Raw genomic sequence first — 24,117 nt, 5'->3', positions numbered from 1 at the left:
ATGAAAGCAGTCCTATGTACTTAGGTGGTATCTGATTTGGAGTGCATCAGTTGCCAGCTTTGGTTCTTGAATCTCTTCCTTGCATCCTCAGATTTCTACTTAGGTGTGTTACTGCAGTTTACTTTCAGGCTCAACCCTTTCTGGTTCTGTATATTTATGGCTGTCCTGAAAAAAAATAAAAGAATGGATAAATTCCCTCTGTAATCAGTGAGCTTGGACCAGGGAAGAATCTGGCCCCAAGTAGGAAGTCAAGCATTCAGCATTCCTGGCTCAGTTTTCAGTCATGTCAGGGCTCTGCCCTTGTCATATCTCTCCCAAATTCATTTCTGGAGACTTTGCGGGGGGTGGGGGGTTTGGCCCTCCCCCCCCCCACACCCCCCCCTTTCCTGGGGTGCTGTTTGAAGTGCCGAGAGCCAGAAATTCTAATGCAATAACTTTTCTTGATCAAGTGATTTAACGTTGCTCATGGGCCTGAAAGCATTACTAGCTGAAAGCCACTTGGGGAGTTTCTGCCTTAGAGAAGATGAGGTAATAGGAATATAATTTTTGAGACAGATTACCTGTTAACTACAAGTTTCAGGACTTTTTACTCTTGGGGCAGAAGCTGGAGTTATATGTGCTGATCTAGATCTGGCACATGCATTGGGGGTGCTATAGCAACATAGCCCATGCAGACCTGTGATAACCAGAGGAAATACAGTGTAGGATAGGAAATACAGGCAAGAAACTTCCTCATTCTCCTTTCTGTATGTGGCCCATTTTTACTAGAGTATCACAACTTTGAGAACCTGGAACCTTATAATATGCCAAGGAGGGAGAATGGGAAGAGTGAAACACCCCTATTTAACAGCTGTGGAGCAGAAACATACATGGATCCAGTGCCTGGACTAATAGGCATGTGGCAACAAGTTTGCATTGACCCACTCCTTTGCTTCATTGATCCACATCTCCAGCCAGTTGCTTGCTTTTTCTCTCCATCACAAAAGTTTTCCCTGTCCCACCTGGGATTCCTTCAGAACTTGATGCTTACTCCTTGTGTCCCCTTTGGCATCCTCCCTGTCAGTGTTGCCCAGGGCCAGGCTGTGCTGCATGACACTGTCTTGGCACTGTTGTACCTTTTCCCATTGGAGAAGAGAAAAAGGGCACAAAGTGAAGGTACCTTTGCTGCTGTGGGTGGCTGGTGGGGCTAGGCAGTGTGGCCTAGCCCCTTGTTTTGGGTGCTGTGGTGGGTAATGCAGGCATTCATAGCCTTGTCTGGAAAATGAAAGCAAAGGGCTTCATCTCACGGTTGCTGTGGTTGTTCCCTGACTGCAAATGGTGCTGATCACCCCAAGCAGTTTGCAAAGCTGTGGGCAAACAGACCAGGCAGGCTTCCTCCCAAGCAGTGCATGTGATAACCATAAAACAATTAAATGGGCAATGTGCAACCAAGGGGCAGGAATTCTCCACCTGTGAAACCATCGGGTAACGTGGACAGGGCTAAGTCAGGGCCATGGAAGAACATAGCAGTAGATGGTATCATATACCTGCTTCCCTTTCTGTGTGCCTTAGGAGTTTGAATTTGTGTAGAAATACAGATAATTTCTACCTAGCACTCTTTGTGTTTGCTCTTTGGTAAATCCTTACAGTGCCTCTGCAAAACTGGAGTATCCCCTTTTTTCAGAAGTGGCACTTGTGTCTATCAGAGGCAGGTTGAATCTCCTATAAAGGTTTTGAATTTGTTCAAGTCTGGAGGAATGCAGATGAATCCCTGGATCCCAGAGCAATGGGATGAGTCAGGTCTTCTGCCCGATGTTCCATTAAAAAAAAATAAGGGCTGTCTTTTGAAGGTATGTGTACACTGCTGCCTGAGCATCACTTTCCATTAGCTCTGTAATAAGATTTTCTGTCCCTCTTGCCTGTTAATTATTTATCTTTGAGAGTGCATTCATAAAGAAACATGACTTATTTAGGGGAAAAATGAAAAGCTTTTGCAAAGGATGGATGCTTTTTGCTCTGAATTTTTGCCCAGGAGTTTACTAAGTAGAGTACCTTAAGGCTCACGATGAAGAAGGGATTGCCATGCATGGCAAATGAGCATGTTCAGCTCACAGAAGGTGGGGCAGGAAAGGGGATGTAGCAGTTACGCAGTGATCTTGTAACCGCCTGTGCAAGGGTTTCTGCCCAGAAAGGGCTGACGGAAAAAAGAAGGCATAACAAACTAATGCAAAAATGCTTACGCACTTGAAACCTCCAGTGAAAACAGGACATGAGCTTGAAATGCTGCGTTACTTTCATAGAAATAGACTTAATGGCATCAGTGGATTCACGCATGGTCCAGGCTGATAACAGTTTGTATGATAAGGGTGTGGTCTTTATCGTGGTAGGTAGTAAACAGCTGCACAAAACTTAGTCATGCTTATAAAGTCAAGTGCAGGCTGCTGTCTCAAGTTGACTGGTTGCTGAGCTAGAGTGGAATATCCAAAAGCATTTGCATGATTTAGAAGCACAGCTCCTAGTAACTCTCAGATGAATACTTGCTACTTGCTCCTTCACTTGGGCAGTTGTTGCTCCTCCCTGTGCTGTAGTTATGCCTAGGCATTTGGAGAGTGGTGCCAAGGGTTCCTGTACCAGACGACTTACTGTCCAGGACAGTGAACAACAAAAGGAGGACATTTGATAGACACCACTCTTCATGCGAGTGAGTGTATTTGTTTGTAGAGAAAGGGCAAAGGCTGCCAAAGCCACACACCCATCAGAGGGGATATGTGGAAAGGAAAAGGAAAGTTGATGCCAGACTCAATTTTGCTGCTTATTTGTGTATGAGCAGATCTCCCTGTGAGCAGCCCAAGAGAGAAAAGGAACAGAAGAGGAGGGTTCAGAGGTGAGATCAGCCCTGAGGAGCTCACTGTTGCTGTCCCTAGCCTTGAAGAAGAGCCTGATCAGCCGAAAGTGTCTCAGGACCCGAGAACAGGCCACAACCAGCATTTCCATCTGCTACTGCAGTGTGTTCCTCTTCTCTTTCCGCTCAGAGCTGGATAGTGCAGGAGGGATCGCTCTGGCTCTCCCAGAAAGTGCTGAGTGATGTGTCCTCCAGTTGTCCTCTCAGGAGGGAGTTTCCAATGCTACTTAAAGGCACAACCTGTTGAACACTTGGGGTAATTCACTGTAATTCCACATGGGCAAAGTCCAGTCCTTAGATGGGAAGTGTTCTGCTCCTTCTGGAAACTCAGTGAAATTCTTCAAATGAGTTATTCTGAAAGGGGAGTTGTTGTAGCAAGTTTATTGTAGAAATCAGAGGCTGAAAAGAGGTTGCTTTGTATCTCTCATGTCTTTCATTCCCACCTATTTGGCCTTGTTCCCTGGGCTGGATTGAGTTGTGGGTTGCTCAGTCAGAATTTGCCCAGCTGTATGGGAATCTTCCATACAGCTTGGAAAATACCAGTCATTAGCTACACTTTGGTAACATCAAGGGGCCAAAGTGAGGTGAGTGCTCACGTTTGCTCAGATGCACAGTTATGTGCAAGCACACACAAAGAGCTTGCAGTTAAAATCGACATGCCCCTCTCTTTTTTTAACACAGGGAGACAGTCCCAGCTGTGTATACAGTTTGGTGCTTCCCTTTGATCTGTGTTTGTTTCCAGTGTTTCTCATAGACTGGATCCTGGTGCTTCTCAGAGCTGGCTGCTCTTTTCCATGTTTGCAGCTGCATAACTGCATACAGAGAAGCTTGCTGGGGTGATTGGGTTGTAACGGGTTTCAGCAGCTTGGGGTGGCAGTTACTCTTCCCTGCAAACCCCTCCTGTTGTTTGCTTTGCTCCTGTCCTTTTCTTGCCAACCTGCACAGCAGGGGATTGTCTCATTCTGCAAGTGGAAACTGTCTTGCAGATGCCATAGGATCCTCCCTTTTACCTTGCCTACCTGCTCCCACATGTGTGTCATTACTTCCCCTTTCCACTGCATGCAGCAGCTACAGCTGCCACTCTGGAACAGATCTTTTGTTCTGTCACCAAGGCTGAAGCTCAGAGGGGCAAAATTCCCCCTTGCTTTCCAGAGGCTTGGCACTCTACCCCTGCAGCTGGCTCGGGCCCTGTGCCCTAAAGGTGGGCAAGAAACTGCACTCTCCAGACTGATGTGGAGTTCTGTGAAGCTGCTGAAGATGGGGCTGAGAGGGGCCTGCAGCACTCGTTTGGTCTGTCCCCTCGCCCCAAGGCAGGATAAGCAGTGCAACCTATTGCCCTGATTAATCGTTGTTAACGCTAGGAAGTTTTTCCTAATGTCTAACTAAGAAGAAAATTATGTCAGCATTGTTCTAGGGGAGGGAAGAAAAAGCTGTCCAAAGTCGAGTGCCTCTGTGTGTGTGAAGGGGAGAGTCCCAAATGCTGAATATAGTAATTGGCTTTCATAGCAAGAATCAGTCTGTTAGACCCTAGAAGTATGCTGAGAAATTCTGGCTGAGATAAGCAAATAAGGGGAAAAAAAATAAATTCATCTTTCTTTTTCCCAATGCATGTGTTTGCCACTTCACCTACCCACCAAAGCAACTTTGATGCCAAAAGAAGTGGGAAACCGGATGGGAACACTTCATCTCCAGTGGATATTCTACGTAATATGACCCTCTTAGGAAATGCGCAGAGCCTGTTCTCTGTGGCCTGACCTCTTTTAAACATTTCTTGGCTTGGAAAAGCAGCTTACAGGCTTGGTGTTCACTGGAAAAAGCACATATGGGGATGCGTTTCAGTGAAGGGATTGCAAAGGGGGAGAAGAAGAGGAATCTTACATCTGGTGTCGTATACTTTAGGAAAACATGCAAAGGCCCCCTGGAGTCATGAGTGTCTCTTGAGTTTCTTTGCATTGTGGTTTAGGGGTTTTTTTTAGTGATCTCTGAGAAAAATACACTTGATGGGGAAAGAGCAGAGTGGGAAGGGGGTTATACTGTGGGTTGGGCACATTGTAAATGGGTAGCAGTAGTCAGAGTGGAAGGCTGTTATACAGAAGTAGGGGACTCCCATAAGCCCTCCAAGCTGGCTCTCAGGTCTGTGCAGACAATGTTGCCGTGTACTTCCCCTCAGCCATCCAGGGAAAGCAAATTGCATTAGTTTCTTAAAGGCTTTTTTTTTTTAAAGGAGCATTTGTTAAATAAATTTGATATTTAAAGTGAAAAATATGATTAATCTTGCCAGCTTTTGTAATCTCCACTGCAATTCTTGTGATATTCTGTGATTCTCAAATCCCAGCACCTGGAGTTAAGCGTTTTCTATCCCCCCTGTAAAACCAGTGTATGAGCCAGTGTAACGTACGTATTTAAAAAACAGAAGGGGAAGAATCCTATATAGGTGTCTACGTTTGCTTTTTAAAATCATGTGATGTCTGAGCGACTACGTGTATTTTTTTTTTTTAATGGCACCAAAATCATCATCTTTTGGACGCATGGGATTAAGAGTAGGACATCAGAAACTGAAGGTTTTAAAGAAATAAAAAGCTTTATGACTGCTTGGTTGCAAAGTCAACAATACAGCCTTCATCTTGGTTCTGACTAAACTCCTTTGAACTTTGCTGAGATTCCATCTTGGGAATTTCTTGGGACAGAGGTAAAAGGAGACCTCGGGTAGGTTTTGCTGCATATATGGGGGAGCAGTGAGGGGTTATTGATCCATTTTGAGAAATATGGTCATCTTGTACTCTGGGCATTGTTAACTAGCAGAGAAAGCTGAATGAGTTAGCTTCCCAAAGTGTCCTGCTCTTTAGGCACTTAACATACCAGTGTCATTGCTGAGCTACATGAGCACCTGAAAACCAAGAGTGGATTTAGCTGTGCAGTACTCTGTGAAGGAATTAAGATTAGCTCCATTTTGTGGATAAGCGGTGCATGCTTCAGTTCCTCAAGGGATTTACCTGAGGTCATGCAAGCTGTCTGCAGACAGGTCTCCTGACTCTCACTTAAAGGTCTTGCCTGCTGCATAACCCTTTCTTGCTTGTGGCGAGAGTTGAAATGTCAGCTCCATTTGGTTGCTGCTTCGTCCTTCCTGAAAGCACATGCAAACTCTGCGAGCTCTTGGCTAGCACAACACTAGGAAAGTCAAGAGAACTGTGCTTCTTGTTTGCCATTTGTCTCTCATGATGAGCAAACCCACTGCAGCCTCTCCCCAGGTGAATGGTTTGCAGTGAAAGCTATCCTTTTTGTTATTGTTTTTCTTGGGGTTTATTTATTGTTCTTTTTAACCTCAGTGACTTTTGAAACTGACAAGGAGTGATCCTGCGATGGGATGCTGTATAGAAAATGCGTGGTAACGAAGCAGTAATTTATCTTGCCTAAATTTGTGAGGCCCTGTGAGTGACATGAGCACCACAAAATAACAGGGAGGAATGGGTGTGATTGTGTTTATAATGCAGTGCCACTGTAGGTACTTCTGTAAGCTTGTGTGATTATTTTCTTAATATTGTCCTGATAGTTCAGCAAATAGAAACCAAAAAAATGGAAACACCAAACCAGAGGACTAGGTGTTCCAGCTCCTCTCACTTTTTTTTTCTTTTAATATTATTTTTCTTTCCAAAACAAACCATGAACCTTTCAGTGTCTGGTTTGTTCCCGGTGGGATCCTAACCCTTTTCCTGCTGGGAGAATACGGAGCTAGCGTAAGGCAGCTAATCCTTCCACAAATGCTAGTTTACTCAACTACAGCTGTTCTTGATTTGGGGAAATTAAAGTCATATCCGTTCCTGGCATTGCTGACCCAGGCAGGGGTTATAATGATCATCTCCAGCTGATCACAAGTTGACTAGGTAGAATGTCCTGTGCTTAATAGAATGGCTTTTTGAGCCCTGTTGGAAGCACTAGGAGTTTTGTAGTTGAGCCTAGAAAAGTCCAGCAATTTTCATATCTTATGGATACATTTTGTCTTGCTTCCTGCCCAAGGAAATGGTTTCCAAGCTTTTTCCTTGTTTGAGGTTTGAGCTGTCTTACATCTCTTGGCCTTCCCACATGCCTGGAGAAGAGAAAGAAAATGCAAGGAAGGTGTCAAGGGTAGATAAAGGGAAAGGGCAAGACAGGGAATTTGTTTTGGTGGTGGTTTTTTTTTCTTCTGAAGTTTACATTGTTTTAATTTTCTAGGTGATAAACCCTGCTCCTTCTTGGGAGAACTGTATTGACAATGAGTTTGTATTAGCACATCACACCAGTTAAGCAGACGCAAGGTGTGTTTTCACATTCTGTGGTACTTCCTTTCAAAAAATCGTTTCTTTCCTGGTACCTCCCTATGTATGAAAACAGGTGACTCATCTGCTGTCAGTGCTGGGAGGTATGCTTCTCTCTTCAGGTTTTCCTGCTGAGTAACATGTATAGTTAACTTGAGTTAAAACTGTTTGTCACTTAAAGTTAGCTAACACCTAGACTTTGAAATACAGTATTACTGTTCTTTGTGTGCAAAAATCCATATCCCATAGGAAAAATAGTGCTAGGATCTCTTAAGTTCTCCTTCCTAGTGCTTTTATCCAAAATTACATCTGATAGTGACCTTGGCTGACAAGTCCTTTTTCCTGGGAAGTTTGAGGTTAAATTTAAAATAATTTTACAAGGTGAAATTACATGCACTGCTTCCTCTGTTCCAGATGCATGCCCTCTATACCTGAAAGGTACAGTAGATATTTGATGACTCCTTAAATATTTCTGACAGTATGAAGAGGTATTAGATGAAGAGCACATGCTTTCCTTCTGGCATAAAAGATTTTGTGTAAACAAGTATTCCAGATGGTCACATACTTAGAATATTTTTTCATTAGAAATTATGATTCTCTTCCATGAGGTGAGGAAACTGGAATATAGCTTTGGAAAAGAAATATATGGGGTGGAAAACTCTGTCCTAACTTAGTGAACAGTAAAAATACGTTTTAGTAGCTATAGCTTATCTGTATAATTTAAAAAATCATGTTAATGGCAAAAGTAACATGGTGCCAAATCAGAATGTATTCTTGGTATCGGTATATTTCCTGCTCATTATTTTGAAAACAGGAAATATGTTTTCCCAAATAACAAGTTGGTAGCTTCGTTTACTCTTTTGCTGATGGACGAATGTTTAACGAAGCATGTGCTTGCTTCTTTTCACTGGTTAAGTGACATGACTAGTTTAAAACATGACTGTATTTAGTAGGCACGAAAGTCCAGGGTCTCTTTCAGTAGTATTATGAAGAAAGAGAGGCTCTGATTTGAGGTACTGTCTGTGCCTTCACTGCTATGACACCCTGTGGACCATGGGTAGCTTTTCTGTTGTAGCCAGGAGACCAGTCCAGGGGCGCTCTCCAGATGCCTGGTGGGAAGTTGCCTGATACCTTGGGTTCTTCCAGTCTCAGTGCAGACAGGTGGCTTTCCAGGGCCTCTGCAGATCCGTGCTAATTCATCTGTTTCCTGGTGCGCACCACCTTTGATTTCTCCTGGAGAGGCTGCAAGGACTCGGTGGTAGTAGATCTGAACTGGAGAGTTCTTCTCATTGCCTGGCAGTTTAGAAGCAGTTAAGGGTCATGGGGTGAGAGCATCCCTGCTTCTCAGTGTGTGACTGCAGAAGCCTTGAAGGAGCCTGAAATAGCTCCTCGTTTCTTTTCAAAGGCATGGTGCTTAGCCAGGAAACCTCTGAACAGAATAATCAAGAATAGCTGGCAAGTTTGGAAAATCTTGGCTATCTTTGCCAGTGACCTAATTCTAACAGTAAAGCTGAAAATCCATAGGTCACAGCAAAGCAGGTTACTGCCTTTTCAGTGAGGCAGGTTTCTGATGAATGGCACAGCTGCTTTGCTGATATGTTGGTGGTGTGGAGGAGGATGCTGCGCTGGTTGCAGCAGCGTCACCAGACTTTGCGGCTGTGAGCACACTGCACATCCCTAGAAGGATAATTATAATGGTATTAGTGAGAATGAGGGCACAGGACACCATTGGCTATTTAAAGAGCAGGTCTATTTTTAACCACCTTTTAACAAAGATGGAGTTTTTATTAGACTAGGCTAGTTGAGACTTTATAATTAACTGGCCTGGGTTGCACGTTGATGTTTACAACTTGCTTTACATGCTTCCTGATAGTCAAATGCAGGATTGTAACCCTATCTTACTGCCAGGGTAGCAAAACTGTGATACCTGAATGGTCAACAGTGAGCATGATTGAGAAGTTGGTGCCACACGATCTTGTGCAAGAGGCACCTGGATGTGACCATATTGGTGGCAACTAGGCTGTGTTTTAAAGTCAGAAGGAGAATGTGACGTACAGCATTTATGGCCTGTGATGGCTATAGGGTTTAGCATGCTGTTGTAAGCACAGCTCAGCCTAAAAGGAGTTTAGCTGGTAATATCGTGTACTGTGCTGCAGTAAAGTTCAGTTAATTACATTCACCAGGGATTAAAATACTTCATGACTAATGGCCAAGATCAATAACAGTAGATCCTCAATATATAATTTTAGGGAGGATTAACTTTGATAAATAATATTAGACTCTGCTCCAGAGCATCTGTTGCTATTTGACATCTCTTAACAACTGTCCAAATTGCTTTCAAAGAAAGGCATAGAGGGGCTGGGAGAAGGGAAAAGAAACTGATGAGTGGGCACTGAGAGCTCAGTGCTAGATCTGGATGAAAATGAAGGGGTGAGAGAAAATGCCAGGCATTGATTGACTCCATTCCTCTGCTGGGCAGATGACCACCTATACTGCTCTCATCACCTTTTCATTGTGAAGTACAGGCTGTTATATTTGATCTTTTTCTACTGAGTTGAAGTAGTCTGTCTCATTGGTGCCTCTGAAGATCAAAGAGGTTAGGAAAGGATGCGCAGTGATGTTACCAAACAGCTGCAAGTTCATTCTGGAGGAGGCACCTTCCAAAATGGTATCATTTTTATTACTATGAGCATTAGTATTCAGATTTTTTTGCCATCCCTTTAAGCATCCTAGGTTTGGAAGTCATGGGATTACAAATGGTCTCTTTTTTTATTGTTATTATTTTATGCCTTTATATGAAGCTTCTGTATTCTAGCCCCCTAGTTCAAAGAGGAAAAACTTCAAGATATGCAACGAATAGGACCCAAAGGCCCAGAAGTTATTGTGTGAGTAAAAATAGCCCCAGATAGATCACTTCAGCTTCAGAATCATAATGTTGCTGTAGTCTATTCATTTGGGATCTGCTTGATTTAGGATTTCTGAGTGCAGACACGGGATTCTGTTTAAACATCCGTGTATTTGGCAACTGTATTCTTTTTCCAAGTTTCCAATCCAGTAGACTGTCAGAGAAGAGGACAGAAACAAAAACCTGGGCAGGCTGAAGGGTGACAGCTGGTGATAGCAAAGTTGAGCAAACAGTCCAGCCTTTGCAGTGCTGGTCAGAGAACAGAGTGAAAAGAAAGCTAATAGAGGCTCAGTGTGAGGTGAGAGCAATCCTACTGCCTGAAGTGCCTTCTGAGATGAGAGTAGGACCCTGAGTTCCAGAAGTGTCCTGTTTATAGCCATGTCTACAGTGCTGTGGCCTTGAATCCTAAAAGTAGAAGCTCTCTCATGTGTCCATATAACTTGAGGTGTTTGTAGGCCAACCCCTTCACCCTCTGAACAACATGGTTTACACTGAAGGTCTGCACAGTGTGAACAGACTGATCAGCCTTTGGGAGTTGCAGCTAGAAGTGTCTATTATCCCTCCATATTGCAGCCCAGGAGACTCCTGTGCTGCAGGAAAGCCAGTCAGTCAGATCCCCCATATTACACTAAGGGATTTGAGGCTGGCCTGATTTCCCTTCCTTCATCCTTCTCTTAGCCTTTTTTGATTTTGGAAATCCTTGAAGTAATTCATTTGCCTTCAAAATCTTAACAAAATAGGGAGAGCCCTCTCAACAATGTTCAGGTTTATACCTAGAAGGATCTCAGGAAAGGGAGAGACCTTGACAGTTGTGTGACATGGAGAGAGGTGGGGAGAGCATGTCTCTCTCCAGACTGCAGTAGTAGCCAGAAAGACTCATGCTGGAATGGACCAGGGGTGGCAACAGACCACTTGGTGCAGGCTTTGTTGGTCTTGCAGCCTCTGTTTGCTAAGAGCCTGAAGCTCTTCCAGAGTTTAGATCAGTGACAAGTCTTCCTGTCTAGAAGAGTTGGAGGTAGAAATAATTTCTGTGTGCCTACAGGGGTTCATTTGGCCACGTGCTAGCTCTGTGGTAGAAGGCCATGCAGGGCTCAGGGACAGTCAGGGCAGGGTTTGTAGGGCAGCCTCTTTCAAAGTTTACGATGCAGATAGCGGGCAGTATATTTTAACTTAAAAATCCTTGCTTTATGCTTACCTTAAGACTTGCAGCTTCTTTTGCAGTTGTGAAGGGGTTTTCCCACATATTTCAGTTGTTTGGTAAGACGCTTCCTTTCCCAGTGTACCTTGTCTTGGTTCTGTGACTGTGGTGGCCTTTGGACAAAACGCTGCTGTTGCAGAGTGCATTGATACATTGCTGTTTGTATTTCCTGTCTGCTTATAGGCTTGAATCAGGATGCTGCTGTCCTGAGCACTGTGCTACCCGTTATCTCCCTGTTACGCAGCTTGTCACCAGGCAGGTGCATTGATATGTGACTTGGAAAAGCTGCATTGCCTTGGGTTTTTGTTCTTGTTACTATTATTGTTCTTACTATTGTTTAGTCATAGGTCTCTTAATTTGTGGTTTGTTTTCCATCTGCCCATGATTTGAGAATACAGTTGGGTGCATGTTCATTTTTAACTTTTACAGACAGATCTGATACAGTTAAGATCAGGCTGAAAATGTTGCCTATAGAACTCTTGTTCATTTAAATTCCTATTTATAATACATTGTCACATCTTTGTCTTGTTTGTCCTAAATTTTTGTTCGTTTATTTTAAACAGTAGAAAGGCTTAAAAAATGTGATCTAAAGGCCTTTTTATCAATTACTTTTTCATGGTACGTTTTATTAGCATTTGGAATACAAATACTCCTACATGCCAGGGAGCCATCGGTAGAAATCAACTGGAAACAAAGAGGCAAATGAGCAAGTATCCCCTTCAACTGGGAGCAAATGCAGGAAAACAAATAATCGTGAGAAGAGACCTGATTTAAAATCAGAAAGCAAGGCTTGTTCTGAATGATTTCACAGCTCAGGTGGAGAATATTAACTTTTAACTGCGTATTTCTGAGCCAGATTTCCTTCTAAAACATGTGTCTCGTCTCTGGTGTCCTGTGGAATTGGGGTGAGCAGGTGTGAGTGTGTTTATTGCAGGCTGGATAGATGCCACCGCAACTTTATTGTGCGTGGCTGGAGGGCTTGCAGCAATTGCATAACGCTCTGCAGCAAGGAAAGCACGGCTCGGCCCCCAGTCCCCAGCTGCCTCCCCATTCCTGATCCAGGTGCTTGGCAAAACCTCTTCCTTCACTGAAGACCAGTGTTCAGCAAAGCGGGGGACAGATACTGTTGCAGAGAGGACTGGGCTGGGGGTTAGAGAGGAGAGCAAGGAAAAAACATCAAGTCTTACAATGGCTGTTAGAGATCAGCATGCCTCTGACCTGTGAATTGCTTTTAGAAGGAAACCATGTTGTCCCCCATTTTCCCTGCCCTGTGGCTTTTGCATGTGTTTCTCATTACTTTTATCTCAGAATCATTCTCGTCCAGTGAATTATTGATGTGGGGTCACTTGCGTTTCTCCAGGAATTGCTTTCTTTAACCAGTGATCCCTCCTGAATTTTTTAAGCAATCTATTAGCTCTGAAATCCAAACAAAAGTTGGCGGTTTCTGATTTCAGGGTTAAATTAGATTCAACTTTGAAAAGGTGTAGAGGGAAGAGGAGGAGGGCAGAGGGGAAGGATGATAATGTCATTTTCCATGTTAGGATCTTCCTTCTCCTGGTTCTTTTGATGCTTCATTTGGTTTGGTTCTGGTTTTTTACCATCTTTTGGAGATCAAGTGTTTGATTTGGCCTCAGTGGGACTTAAGCATATTCCTAATGTTGAGCACATGCTTAAATCCACTGTTGAATTCAAGCCCTATAGACCTGCAGGCATCCTACAAAAATATCCGGGAAATGCTTTTCTTTTCCCTCAGATGCTCCCTGCTTTCAACATACAAAAATCAGAATTCGGCATTTTGAAATGCTGCTGGAGGCGAGTTGGTCATTTCCTGCTGGGAGGGAGGCTCGATCTTTTAAAGATGGGAAGAAAGAGTGTGTGTGTGTGTGTGTGTGTGTGTGTCTGTGGCATGTGTGTATTTTGCAGATGTTTGGGCCTTGATCAGCAGTGTCTGACTAGGGGGTAGTGCTGAATCTGTTAAACCTGCTGCTTCAGAGCTGAGCGTGCACGTGTGTGTGACTGACTCCTCAGCAAAGTTTGTTTCTCAGTTTCCATTGCTTCTGCCCATGGAAAAAAAACCACAAACCCAAACGCTGTCCTAGCCACGAAGCTCTGCAGTCTCTCCAGGGATGTTTACATTCAGGGATGGCTCCTTGAGGGCTGTGCCCGAAGCCATTGCTGCAGCAGTCACAAGAGGAGGATGGACCCGAGCAGGGGGGGAGTCGCCCTCTAAGCACAGGTGCACACGGGTTTGGCTGAACCCACCAGGGCCCAGGGAGGGAAACTGCTGGTGGCCTTGCAGCCCTGGGCTGACCCTCGCAGGGGGCTCCACAGGTGCTGGAGGTAGGTTGGTTTCTGGCTGCTTTGTGACCGGCAGACACAAGGCTTGGAGCTGCCACCACAGGTCCCTCGGCTCTCTGGGGACTTCCCAGGCAGGGAGGAGGCTGGTGACTTTGTGCCCAGCTTGCTGTGGTGCAGAGTAGTGGGGCAGGTTGATTCCTACCCAAACCCCTCAAAAATGTCCTCAGAGAAGTGAGGGATGGAAATGGGGAATTTTTTTTTTGCACGCACACCTTTTTCTGCACTGCAGTTTTGATCTAGGCAAAACAGAGCCCAGTTCCTGCAGTGGGATTTCGGTGCGTGCTGTACAGTGAGACAGCTGAAGCTATGAGCAAAAAGCACGCATAAATAAAGGCTTCCTCCCCATGCTTTATATAATCAGAGTGGATGATGTCATTGGGAGCTGGAGAGGAGAGCAGGCTGTGAAAGTACAGCCCTCTGCAGCCAGGCAGAGCCAAGTGCAAGGAGGGGCTGCACAGAGCAGGGGCCAGGCTCCTCTCTGATAGAGGCTCAGGACCAGAGGGCCAGGAGGCAGCTCGGAGGGCAAAAGTAGAGAATCCAAATACAGTTAGAAGCTCTCGCACAGGCACAAAGGGAAAGGGGGTAGAACAGCATATGCCTGGTGGGCAGCAGTGGGGCTGCCATTTTAGGGGCCAGCACCCCATTCTTCCACATGTAGCTACCTATAGCTTGTTGTGGATCAGCTGCCAGGGCTATGGGGCTGCTGAGCTTACTCATCCCTCTTCTGCTTCACTCTGTGGCTCATCTGTGTAGGATCTGATGTACCTTTTCCCACAGTAGTTCCTGACAGAGTAGAGAGGGCATCCTTGCTCAGCTTGCCCCCCACATCCCAGAGGAATTTGCTTTCTAGGCTCCTCCTGGCCCTGCACAGGGGAGGAAGCAGAAGTGGCAGAGGGGCTCTGTCCTAGCCAGAATTGCCAAGTGGAACAAGATAAAAAGGTTGTCCTAAGCTCTTTGTGGTGCGTGTTACATTCTGGTTTTCTGAGGCATCTCGGGTGCTTTGCTCCTTTTCTGGCCACCCTGATGCCCCTCATGGGGATCTCAAACATGAGTCGTCTTCCCCCACATCAGGCTGAGCAGAAATGGGGCACCGGGCTGATCTCTTGGGGAAGAGCAGAGCCCTTTCCTTTCAAATCCTCCATGAATTCCTTCTTCAGCACGTCCAGCACCTACGGTGTGCTCAGGATGCTGCTGTGAGAGTCTGATTTTTTCCAGTGCCACAGGAAGGAGAAAGGGCTCCAGCTTCTCCCGTCTCCCTCGCAGCTAGTGTACGAAGGCTTTGGCCTTGGCTGAAACAGGAATTCTCCTTCTGTCATCCTCTGTCTTCCCCAGGATCAAGGCAGCGAGAGGCAGCAGCCCTTAGCGCCAAGCCCAAGTTGTTTCTCTGTTACATAACAATATGGGCATTTAGACTTGTTTTTCCAGATATTGGCAGATGCGTCAAATATTGGCATAATCCAGTGGTTTACATGGAAAGCCGTCTGGCTCTGTCTGGAGCCTGCACAATACTGGTATTTTCGTTGAATACAAGAGCCTGCAGCATTGTCGAAGCCACGTTGCAACGGAGTCCAGGTAAACAAGCGGAAAAGACATTCGTTGCACGGCCTGACCTGTGGGATTACAGCTCCAGGACTTGATAAGGAAGATTAATACGTCTGTGATTGCTTTCTCTCTGGGATGGTCTGTTAGCTAAGTTTGCTGTGATACTTTTGAGCTCTGGAGTTTAATTGCTGGGTTTCAGACCTGCCTGCATGCTCTGTGGTTTAAGAACCCAGCGTGGTCTGCTCGGGCTCTTGGAAGTTGAGAGAGGTCAGGGTCTCTGACCGGGTTAGATTTTGAAGATAAAGAGGCAATGTACTGAACACTGCAGAGGGGGGAGAGAGCTGGGGAAACTGTATGTTTTTGTCTCTCTGAAGAAAAGCAACATGCTTATGTGCCAGGACAGTTTGCAGCCTTGGTTGCTTTTTGCTATCCCAGCTGTACTGGGCCAGGGAGCTCCCGAGTGGCTCCAGCAGTGTCATCCCCAGCAGCAGGAGGTGAATGCTGGGGCTGAAGGGCCTGGCTGTCACCCATCTGCACCAACGTGCACACCGAGGCTTGCCCGCTGCTGTATGCTAAGTAAAGCTCTGTGCATTTCCCTCAGTTAGGCTGTGGTTGGAGGTGCAAATGCATTTACGTTTGCAGTGGCGTCAAAACTCAGCGTAGCTCAGCTCTGACTGCAAAATAAGGGGAAAATCCAACGGCAGCAGGAAGTGATAGCTTTGGCCAAACCTCTTCCAAACCTGCCTCAGCTCAGCCACCACCACCTGCCCTTGCAGCATGCTCATTGCCTGAGCTGTGCCTATGTGCCGTTGTGAGCTTATCAGCTCATGCTCACACCCTCTGTTACAGGCAGGTGTCCCCTCCTGATGCCTGGTGTGCTGGCAGAGGCCATCACCCCTACTGTGGGCCACAGCCTTTGGCCACTGTCCAGCAGAGCCACCGCTGGGAGTGGCTTCTCTGAAAACTGTCTGTGTGAGCCTGGGCCAATCTTCTGGGCTTCGAGAGCCAATGTGGGGGTCCAGAACAGGGTAATGTCCCCTTTGGGGCCACACGTGCTAAGAAACTGGAACTGCCAGCTTTTCCAGTGTCCTTATGAGAGCAGACCCTCTGACTGCTTTGTCCTCTCCCTGCCCTTGTCAGGGCCTGCAGAGTGCAGTAACCTTCTTCAGTCCACCGTGGTCCTGGGGCACAACAGGATGTGTTTCAGTGTCCAGAGTTTTACTACGTGGCTGGATCTTTGCATATAGCTTTCAGGTGCTTAACACAGTTGATCTCATTGAGTCTGCATGTAACCTAGCTTTTGATGTAGCAGATCAGTGCCATTTTTTTAACCACTGTCTCAGCAGTCCAGCCAGTGCTCCGTGCTGCCCAAAGCTGATCGCTGGTTCCAGGAATTGCAGTTCCTGGTGCAGCACCTTCCCTGGTTCCTGGTAAAACCTCCAGTGCTAAGACTCAGCCCAAAGCTCAGGCAGTAGATGTGTTGTGCATTTTGCTGGGCGCTCAGGAGTGACCTGTGATATGTTTGACAGTGATTGGATGTTTATTCCCCAAACTTTTTGTTTTCTGTTGCACAAATAATTCTGTTTCCACCATGAGCTGGGAGCTGTGCTTGCCCAGCAGGGCAGAGAGGAGCCTGCAGTCCTTACCTGTAGCAGGTGCAATGAAGCAAGTCCCCTGTCAGGTGGAACTGGCCAGGCTCCTCAGCCCCCTGATCTGTGCATGCATCTTTAGCTCTGCTTGAGCTGCATTTTTAACATGGACTGATCCTGTGGGTGAAGTGTACGGCTGGTGCTCGTACTCGTGCTGTAAAGAGACACATGCTGCTCTGTGCTGCAGCATGACGGCTGTGCTCTTGACAGCTCTGACTTGCTGAATTGCCCCTGTGGCCATTCAGGAAATGTGTGGTATGGCCAAAAATGGGCTCAAACCCCAGAATGTCTTAAACCACAAGGTCTTCCTCCTCCTCTTCCTTTCTCTAGCTGCAAGAAGTCAGTGTCCAGTCTGCTGTGGGATGGCATGAACTACAGTGCCAGCATGAACCAGCAGTGCTTTTTCATTGCTAGCCCTACAGGTCATCATGGGATGTTGAGCAAGCCCCTGTAGTGGGTGCACAGAACTCCTGTTGATCAATCTCTGTGTTGAAAACGGGCTTCCAGGCAGAAAAAGCCCCCGTGTCAGCCATGTGGGTTTAATGGCAGCATGGTTTGCCCTAGAGCAAGCTGAGAAGTAAATGACGACATTGATGTGATTATTATTTGGATTATGATTTCCCTTTCCCCACCCCTCCAGTTGTTAATATTTAATGAAAAACATGTGTTCTTCAAGGGCCTTGCTGGTCATATGTGGTCCTGTGGCTGTTCTTGAGACAGAATGATGGACCCTTCATAAAGAGATTTATAATAGAAACAGTGAGGAGCTCACAGCTACAGCACTGCTAGTGAACATTCCCCTGTGCTGACAGTTCATCAGCAAAACCCCTGACCCTTCCACCCTTAATCATCCTTGCTTGTCACTGACATAATTGCCTGATTACAGACTCCTCTCCCCCACCCCTTTCAAACTGGGTGCAATAGTGAATTTGAAAAACAAATGGAAATGAACTGTCCGTGCTCTTTTTTTTTTCTTTTTCTTTTTTTTTCTCTTCCCCCTCTTCCCCTGCATTGAGATGGATCAGGCTAAGATTCAGTTTCTTTGTGCGTGAGCAGGGGCTGGGATAGGCTTTCAGGACTCTTTTGCACCACTGTTTCTTCCATGTGAATGGTGGAGCTGATGTCATTGTGTTATTGATTGGGATGACAAGTTTGGACATAAATCATTAATGTCTGGGAAAGAGAGAGGGAGGGGAAAAGGCAACCCACACTTGATAGTTTTCCATAAATCTGCTGTTCATTGCTGCATACGTGATACAGAGGAGGAGACAGTGGGAACAGTTTTCCTGTGCAGTCTGAGGTTGACATGCTTTTCCGCTGCTGCCTGAACCATTTTCCCCAGAATGTGTTTCCATATTCTGCAGAAAGTGGCTCATAATCATCACCAATACTGTTGTGCTTGAGCATGTCTTTGTAGATGTGAGCCAAGGTCAGAAGCCTGCCCAGGGAAGGTCTTGGGTTCTCTTGTTCCCGCAGACCTTGCACCCCCAGCAGCATTTCAGACCTGGGCCCAGGAAGGAGTAAAAGTGCAATGCTTGGTAACTACCATCCCTCTAGCTCCTTTAACTGCCAGCAGCGATTGTTTGGATGTTTTGGGCTGACTGCTTTTCTCACTGGTCATCTTAATTTTGTGCAAAAAGGCGGTGCTTAGATCAGTTCATAGCAAATGTCCCCAAGCCAGCAACACACAAGTGTGCAGGGGGTAGCAGTCATACAAAACTCAGCAAAACAGACAGTAAATAGCTGAGAGAGAGAGGAGACCCACGAGATACTTGTACCGTTTGCCTGTGTGCCTTGCCTCTGCACAAAGTTCATCCTGATGAGTCAGATTATCAGTTCAGACAGCAAGAAAATAAACAGCGTCTGTCAGAGGTTAGCAATAATGCAAGTATTGGTGAGCAGCTGTTTGCAATGTAAATAGTTTAGTGCCAGTCTGTTCTGGTACCTGTGGGGAATTTTGTGATGTGTGGAAAGAGGGAAACATGAAAGCTGCCTTGTAGGGGGGAAGTAGAGAAGGAAATGACATTCCCTTTCTGAAAGATTAGCTCTGATCCTCCTTTTCTCCTCTTGCAGCCGAGCTCACCTCCGCCTGTGTCTAGAACGCTTAAAAGTTCTGATACCTCTAGGACCAGACTGCACCAGGCACACAACGCTTGGGCTGCTCAACAAAGCCAAAGCACATATCAAGGTAAGAGATGCTTTTCCCTGCTGCTTTCAGTCTGGGCTGTTGGGAAGTCAGTCGCTTACTCTTGCTGCCTAGAGGTATCTCTGTTGAAGGAGACTAACACCCTTTTTTTATTAAAAAAAAAAAAAAAAAAAAAAAGCGAGCAAGCCTTGGCCCCTTGGTTAATCATTTATCATCGCTATAAGGCACATTGTTAGAAGAGTCCATAATGAAGTCTGTTAACTACGGAAATGATTGATCTAGGGAGCAGGGGTCTTGTTCTCTATTGTGATAGTTTGTTGACAGCTGCGTCTCTCTAAAGAAAAACATACCTACTATTGAATGACTGTATTTTGATGGGAAATGCAGCTTTTTTTCTGGTGTGCTAGTTAGTTTCCACTGCTGAAGCATTAGCACAAACCACAAAAGTGTGAGACGGAGTTTGTTTGCTGGGGTTTCATGTATGAACCTGCCAGCGCTCTTCTAGATTAACTTTTGGCAAAGTGAAGCATGAAAAGAAAATGCAGCATTGTCCCTGTCTGGAAGAGGCTGAAATACTTTGTTGCAGGTCAGGATAGCGGGAGGGAGGATGGGTGGTGAAGGAGAAAAAGCACTGCCAAAGGGACAGAGTTAGCCTGAAATGACTCCTTATGCAATGTGCTTGTCGTAGGAAACAAAGAACAGTGCCCTGGTAGATTTCCCAGCTGTGATCAAAGAAATCTGTAGTAGGTTATGTAAATTGCTTGCTGAATAGAAAACTGTTTCTGAGAAATCCTACTAAACCATGCAGCAAGGAACACAGAACTCCCAGGGCACGTTTTTATGTTACAGTAGATCATAACAAACCCTGAAATGGTTTGGTTAAGGGAATTGAGGCCCCTTCGTGGACTGATTCGGTAATGCAAGTGGCCGAACCCGCGTGGAATGACCCACAAAATGTTACAATACAAATCATTTCCCCAGGAGAGGCTCTGTCCTCAGAGACTTTTTATACTAATGTGTATGATTTATCAGGACTTTAGAGATGGAAAAGACATGAGGACATGACATTGTTCTTGGAGACTGCAAGGCAGCTTGGTTCAGGGCTCTTTTGCAGCTTAAATTGTTCTGGGACTTGGGAAGGTCTGCACAAAGCAGGTGGATGGGCAGTGGAAGTAGGACGGAAGGAGAAAAGGATGAAACTAATTCTTGAGTCATATTTGACCATGTCAGAAACTTGAAGAGGCTGACAGGAGAAGCCAACACCAGCTTGAGAACCTGGAACGAGAACAAAGATTCCTAAAGAGAAGACTGGAACAACTACAGGGTCCTCAGGAGATAGAGCGAATACGAATGGACAGCATTGGATCTACCATTTCCTCGGATCACTCAGACTCGGAGCGAGGTGAGTGTCACTGAACTAGCACTGAACCCCCAGGACTATTCATCCATTTCTTGTCCCTCAGTTACCCCCTTCTTATGGCCTTTGGTATTTAGGCTACAGATTTTTGCTCACACACAGGCATATGCACGCACACAGACACAGATATTTATATACAAAGAGTTTTGTATTTTGCATGAGTTCTCATTAAGTCTGGAAGGAGTGTTGTTATTGTCAACTTGAGCTGATTTCTGTGGCATTTAAAGTGACCTGTTTCTCTGAAAAGTTCTCTAAAATGCCAGAGCATTAGTTAATAAAGATAATGTGATGACAAGATGATAGCTAAATACCTGACGGTAAAGTTGAGATACCCATTGTGCTCTTTGGTCTACTGAATCTCTCAGCAACACAGAGGAAAATCTAAGAAGACATTAGTGGTACTGGAATGGATATTGCAAAGCAGCATCCAGCTTCTGATTCTGTATTTGGGCCACAGTATAACCAAGGTACCAAGCAAACTGCCTCTTAAAATGCCCAGAGTCATTCTATGCGTACCCACCTTTTCTTTTTTTTTTTTCTCCAATCTTTCCATAAAGTTCATCTCCTCTGGATAGAGATGATCTGAATGGTTAACTGAATTCAGATAACTTTCTTTTTTTAAGTATCTATGCTGTGGAGAAATGTTTGGGCACAGTAGATGGTTTGATATTTACTGACAGACCCCAAAATGCTGTACAGTTTGGGTGTGTGTCTGTAGTTTAGGAATTTTCCAGAAGGATTTTTTTTTTTTTAAATTATATGGGAACGAAGATATCTGGTTAACTAGATCTCTGCTTTCTAGGTCTTTCTTAAAAATAAGATTTATCTTCGGAAGTCCACGGAGCATCTTTGAGAGTAATCGACTAATCCAGATTCCCATGGTAATGCATATGTAATGCATACCTATATAAGTGATCTGGTTTCATCAATGTAATATCAAGCAAGTAGCATGTTTCAGGGTAACTTATGCTCAGTTTTCTCTGCTGCCCTCTATTTTATCTGTTCGGTTTTGTTTTCAAAACTGGGGTAGTAGAGCTCCAAAGAAGGATGCAGTGGAACAAGTTCAGTGTGTGGGCTGGCCAACCTATGCTGTTAGTGTGGCCTGCATGCTGGAGGAGTCAGACCCCTTTGCCAAGTCCCTAAGCAACACTCCAAGCTGGCATCTAGTCTTTATAGCCCATCCTGTTCCAGGAGAACACTGAAAGCCTTCCTGCCAGACTGCTGCTTCATCTGTGACTGGGGGAGTCCCAGCAGCTCACTGGCTTGAAGGGAACAGCTGGGTCTGTGGTGCTAACCTGTGTGCATTTCTGTCATTTTCCTTTTTAGAAGAGATTGAAGTGGACGTTGAAAGCACAGAGTTCTCCCATGGAGAAGTGGACAATATCAGCACAACCAGCATCAGTGACATTGATGATCACAGCAGCTTGCAGAGTATTGGGAGTGACGAGGGTTACTCCAGCGCCAGTGTCAAGCTCTCGTTTGCTTCCTAGAACCAAGTGAGACAACAGTGCAGGGCGAATGATTTCACTGGGGTGATCAAACTGGGTCCTAGATGCCAGTATCCTCTTTCAGAAATGATATATTGACAGCTAGTCCTGGAGAGACCTGTATATAAAGCTTTTTGGGTAAAGGAAGCCTCCACAGAAACCCACATGTGTTCATTTGGTCATGTTACCGATCCCAATTCCTGCTGGCAAAAAGTTAGACCAAATACTAGTCCCTTTGAAGTCAGTGAAATCCATTTGTTTCTGTGGGACCTGGATCTAGACCTTAGTGATGAAACACTTTGTTTTGAATTTATTTGTTTGAAAGAGGATACTAGAAACTCATCCCTCTCTTTCTGTCATGAGATCTGAGAAATGTCAGAATTTCCTATATTGCATTCAGGTTGAACAACCTATTTTAGGCCCTTCTGAAGAGCTTCTGTGGTCCTAAAAGGACCATGTCCTACAGTTTATCACAATCCAATGCTGTCATAATGTACTAGGAAATCTATGAAGGCTTACGTAGCCTAAGAATAACGATGCTGATAATGATTAAGGTCTCATTCTGTGCCCAGAGAGAGGGGGGGGGGGCAGCAAAGGAGAGATGTTCAGGAAAGAACACCATTCAGCTCAGCTTTCTGTTGGACATCATTTAAAAAGCAAGTACCTCTGATGCGTGGCTAAAGCAAGAGGTACACACTTGTAATCTACCAGCACATTGTGGGCTGTGTCACGCCTCGGGCGGTGACACTGACAGCAGATCTTCCGGTAGATGCGTGCTCATATGCACACACACAACCAGCTGAGGACAGAAAGAAACCAGCACATATGAGAGGTGATATGCCAGAAAGTCATGCCCAGATACTGAGCCACTATGACCTTTTTATTTGAAGAGATTTTTTGATAAACATTTGTAAATGTGTTGGGAGGGAAAACACCCCAAGTCTGATGCGTCTTTTTAGAGCTTGTCCATACAAAACCTTAGATGTCTTTTATATGAATTTATGCCATGAAAGGATCTCCGTTTTGATGAAGCACTTGACCCAATGAAATGCAAAGATGCTTTTTGCCATGCACACAATGGATGAAGGCTGTGCTAGCTGGAAGAGGCCAGGTTCGGTGGGGGTTTCTTCGGTTTTCTTTTTAGAATCATTCCCTTTGACTTTTGAAGTTCCAGTCCAGTAGTTAACCTAGTTAAGCTCAGCACGTCTCTCATGTTAATGTAACATTTTGACTGCACGTCCTGTTCCCAAGGGCCTTGCCACCTTATCTTTGCAGGTGCTGTTAAGAGCTATTATAGCAGATGTTTTCTAATTTTCTCAAGAGACGAGCATTCTAACCTGCACTTTGAGGGCTTTGCTTTTTTTATTTTTGTCTTTTTAATGGCCAGGATTATTTTGTTTTCCAAGTTTTAAAAACCTTAATAGAGTCCTCACCTATGGCATTGTTTGAAACTTTGTATATCCTTAAGTAATTTAACTACCCCTCATTACTAAGAAAAAAAAGAGGAAAAAATGCTTTATAAAATTCATAACTTATTGCTGATTTGAATGTGTTGTTAATTTCAGTCCTTTAGATTTTATTTTATTGTTTTAGGTAGGGTTGGGCAAAAAGAGGTAAAATAAAAAAAATAAAGACAACCATATTTAGCAGTGCAGTGGAATTGTGTTTAAATGTTAGCATATGGTCCCCATTAAAGTAGCACTTTAACGCCATTAAACATTTCTGTATCTGAAATGAGTCGTGTTCTTCCATCTTGGTCATTCGTATCACTTTAGCTGAACTGTTCTTCTTGTGCCCTTCGATCCTGTGATGAGAAGATCCCGAGCAAGTCTGCTGTAGACTTTTGCGTTACAATAAGTTGCCTGTGTTTAAATATCGTTTCCCCCACTCTCCCCAAAATGTGTCATCCCCTGTAAGAGGCACAACACACATGCTTGAGTAGAGAAATTATGTTTCTGTGGCTGTAATGAACAATTTCTGTGTGTTTTGGGTTTTTTAAATTAATTTGCTTACTAAGTCTGGATCAGGTTGCTGTTGGTAAATCTGTTTTCACTTGTGTGTATGTAATCCAGTGGCTCGGAACATCTGTTTTGCTTCCTTCTGGGAGATGACCTGGCAGGAGCAGGAGTCTGCCACAGACTGAATTGGGCTCTAGGTTAACAAATGGAACTCAAGAGTTTTCAAAGAAGAAATGCTGTTTCAATTTATGTGTGAGGTCCATGTAATCTCTGGATGACACAAG

General features: G+C 44.9%; 1 protein-coding gene across 2 annotated transcripts in view; it reads left to right on the top strand.

The window, feature by feature from the left end:
* Positions 1-23,609, top strand: part of MXI1 (MAX interactor 1, dimerization protein) — a 57,365-nt gene extending 33,756 nt beyond the window's left edge. For both annotated transcript variants that reach the window (XM_040607567.1, XM_040607568.1), the window contains exons 4-6: positions 18,899-19,013; positions 20,202-20,373; positions 21,715-23,609. In XM_040607567.1, coding sequence (XP_040463501.1) covers positions 18,899-19,013; positions 20,202-20,373; positions 21,715-21,878 — 451 coding nt within the window. In that variant the 3' untranslated portion in view covers positions 21,879-23,609. The remainder of the gene's footprint in view (positions 1-18,898; positions 19,014-20,201; positions 20,374-21,714) is intronic.
* Positions 23,610-24,117: the final 508 nt, after the last annotated feature.

The sequence above is a fragment of the Falco naumanni genome, chromosome 9 (assembly GCF_017639655.2).
Source record: "Falco naumanni isolate bFalNau1 chromosome 9, bFalNau1.pat, whole genome shotgun sequence".
NCBI lineage: Eukaryota > Metazoa > Chordata > Aves > Falconiformes > Falconidae > Falco > Falco naumanni.
The sequence above is the reverse complement of the archived record's forward strand: the minus strand, read 5'-3'. Positions and strand labels throughout refer to the sequence as shown.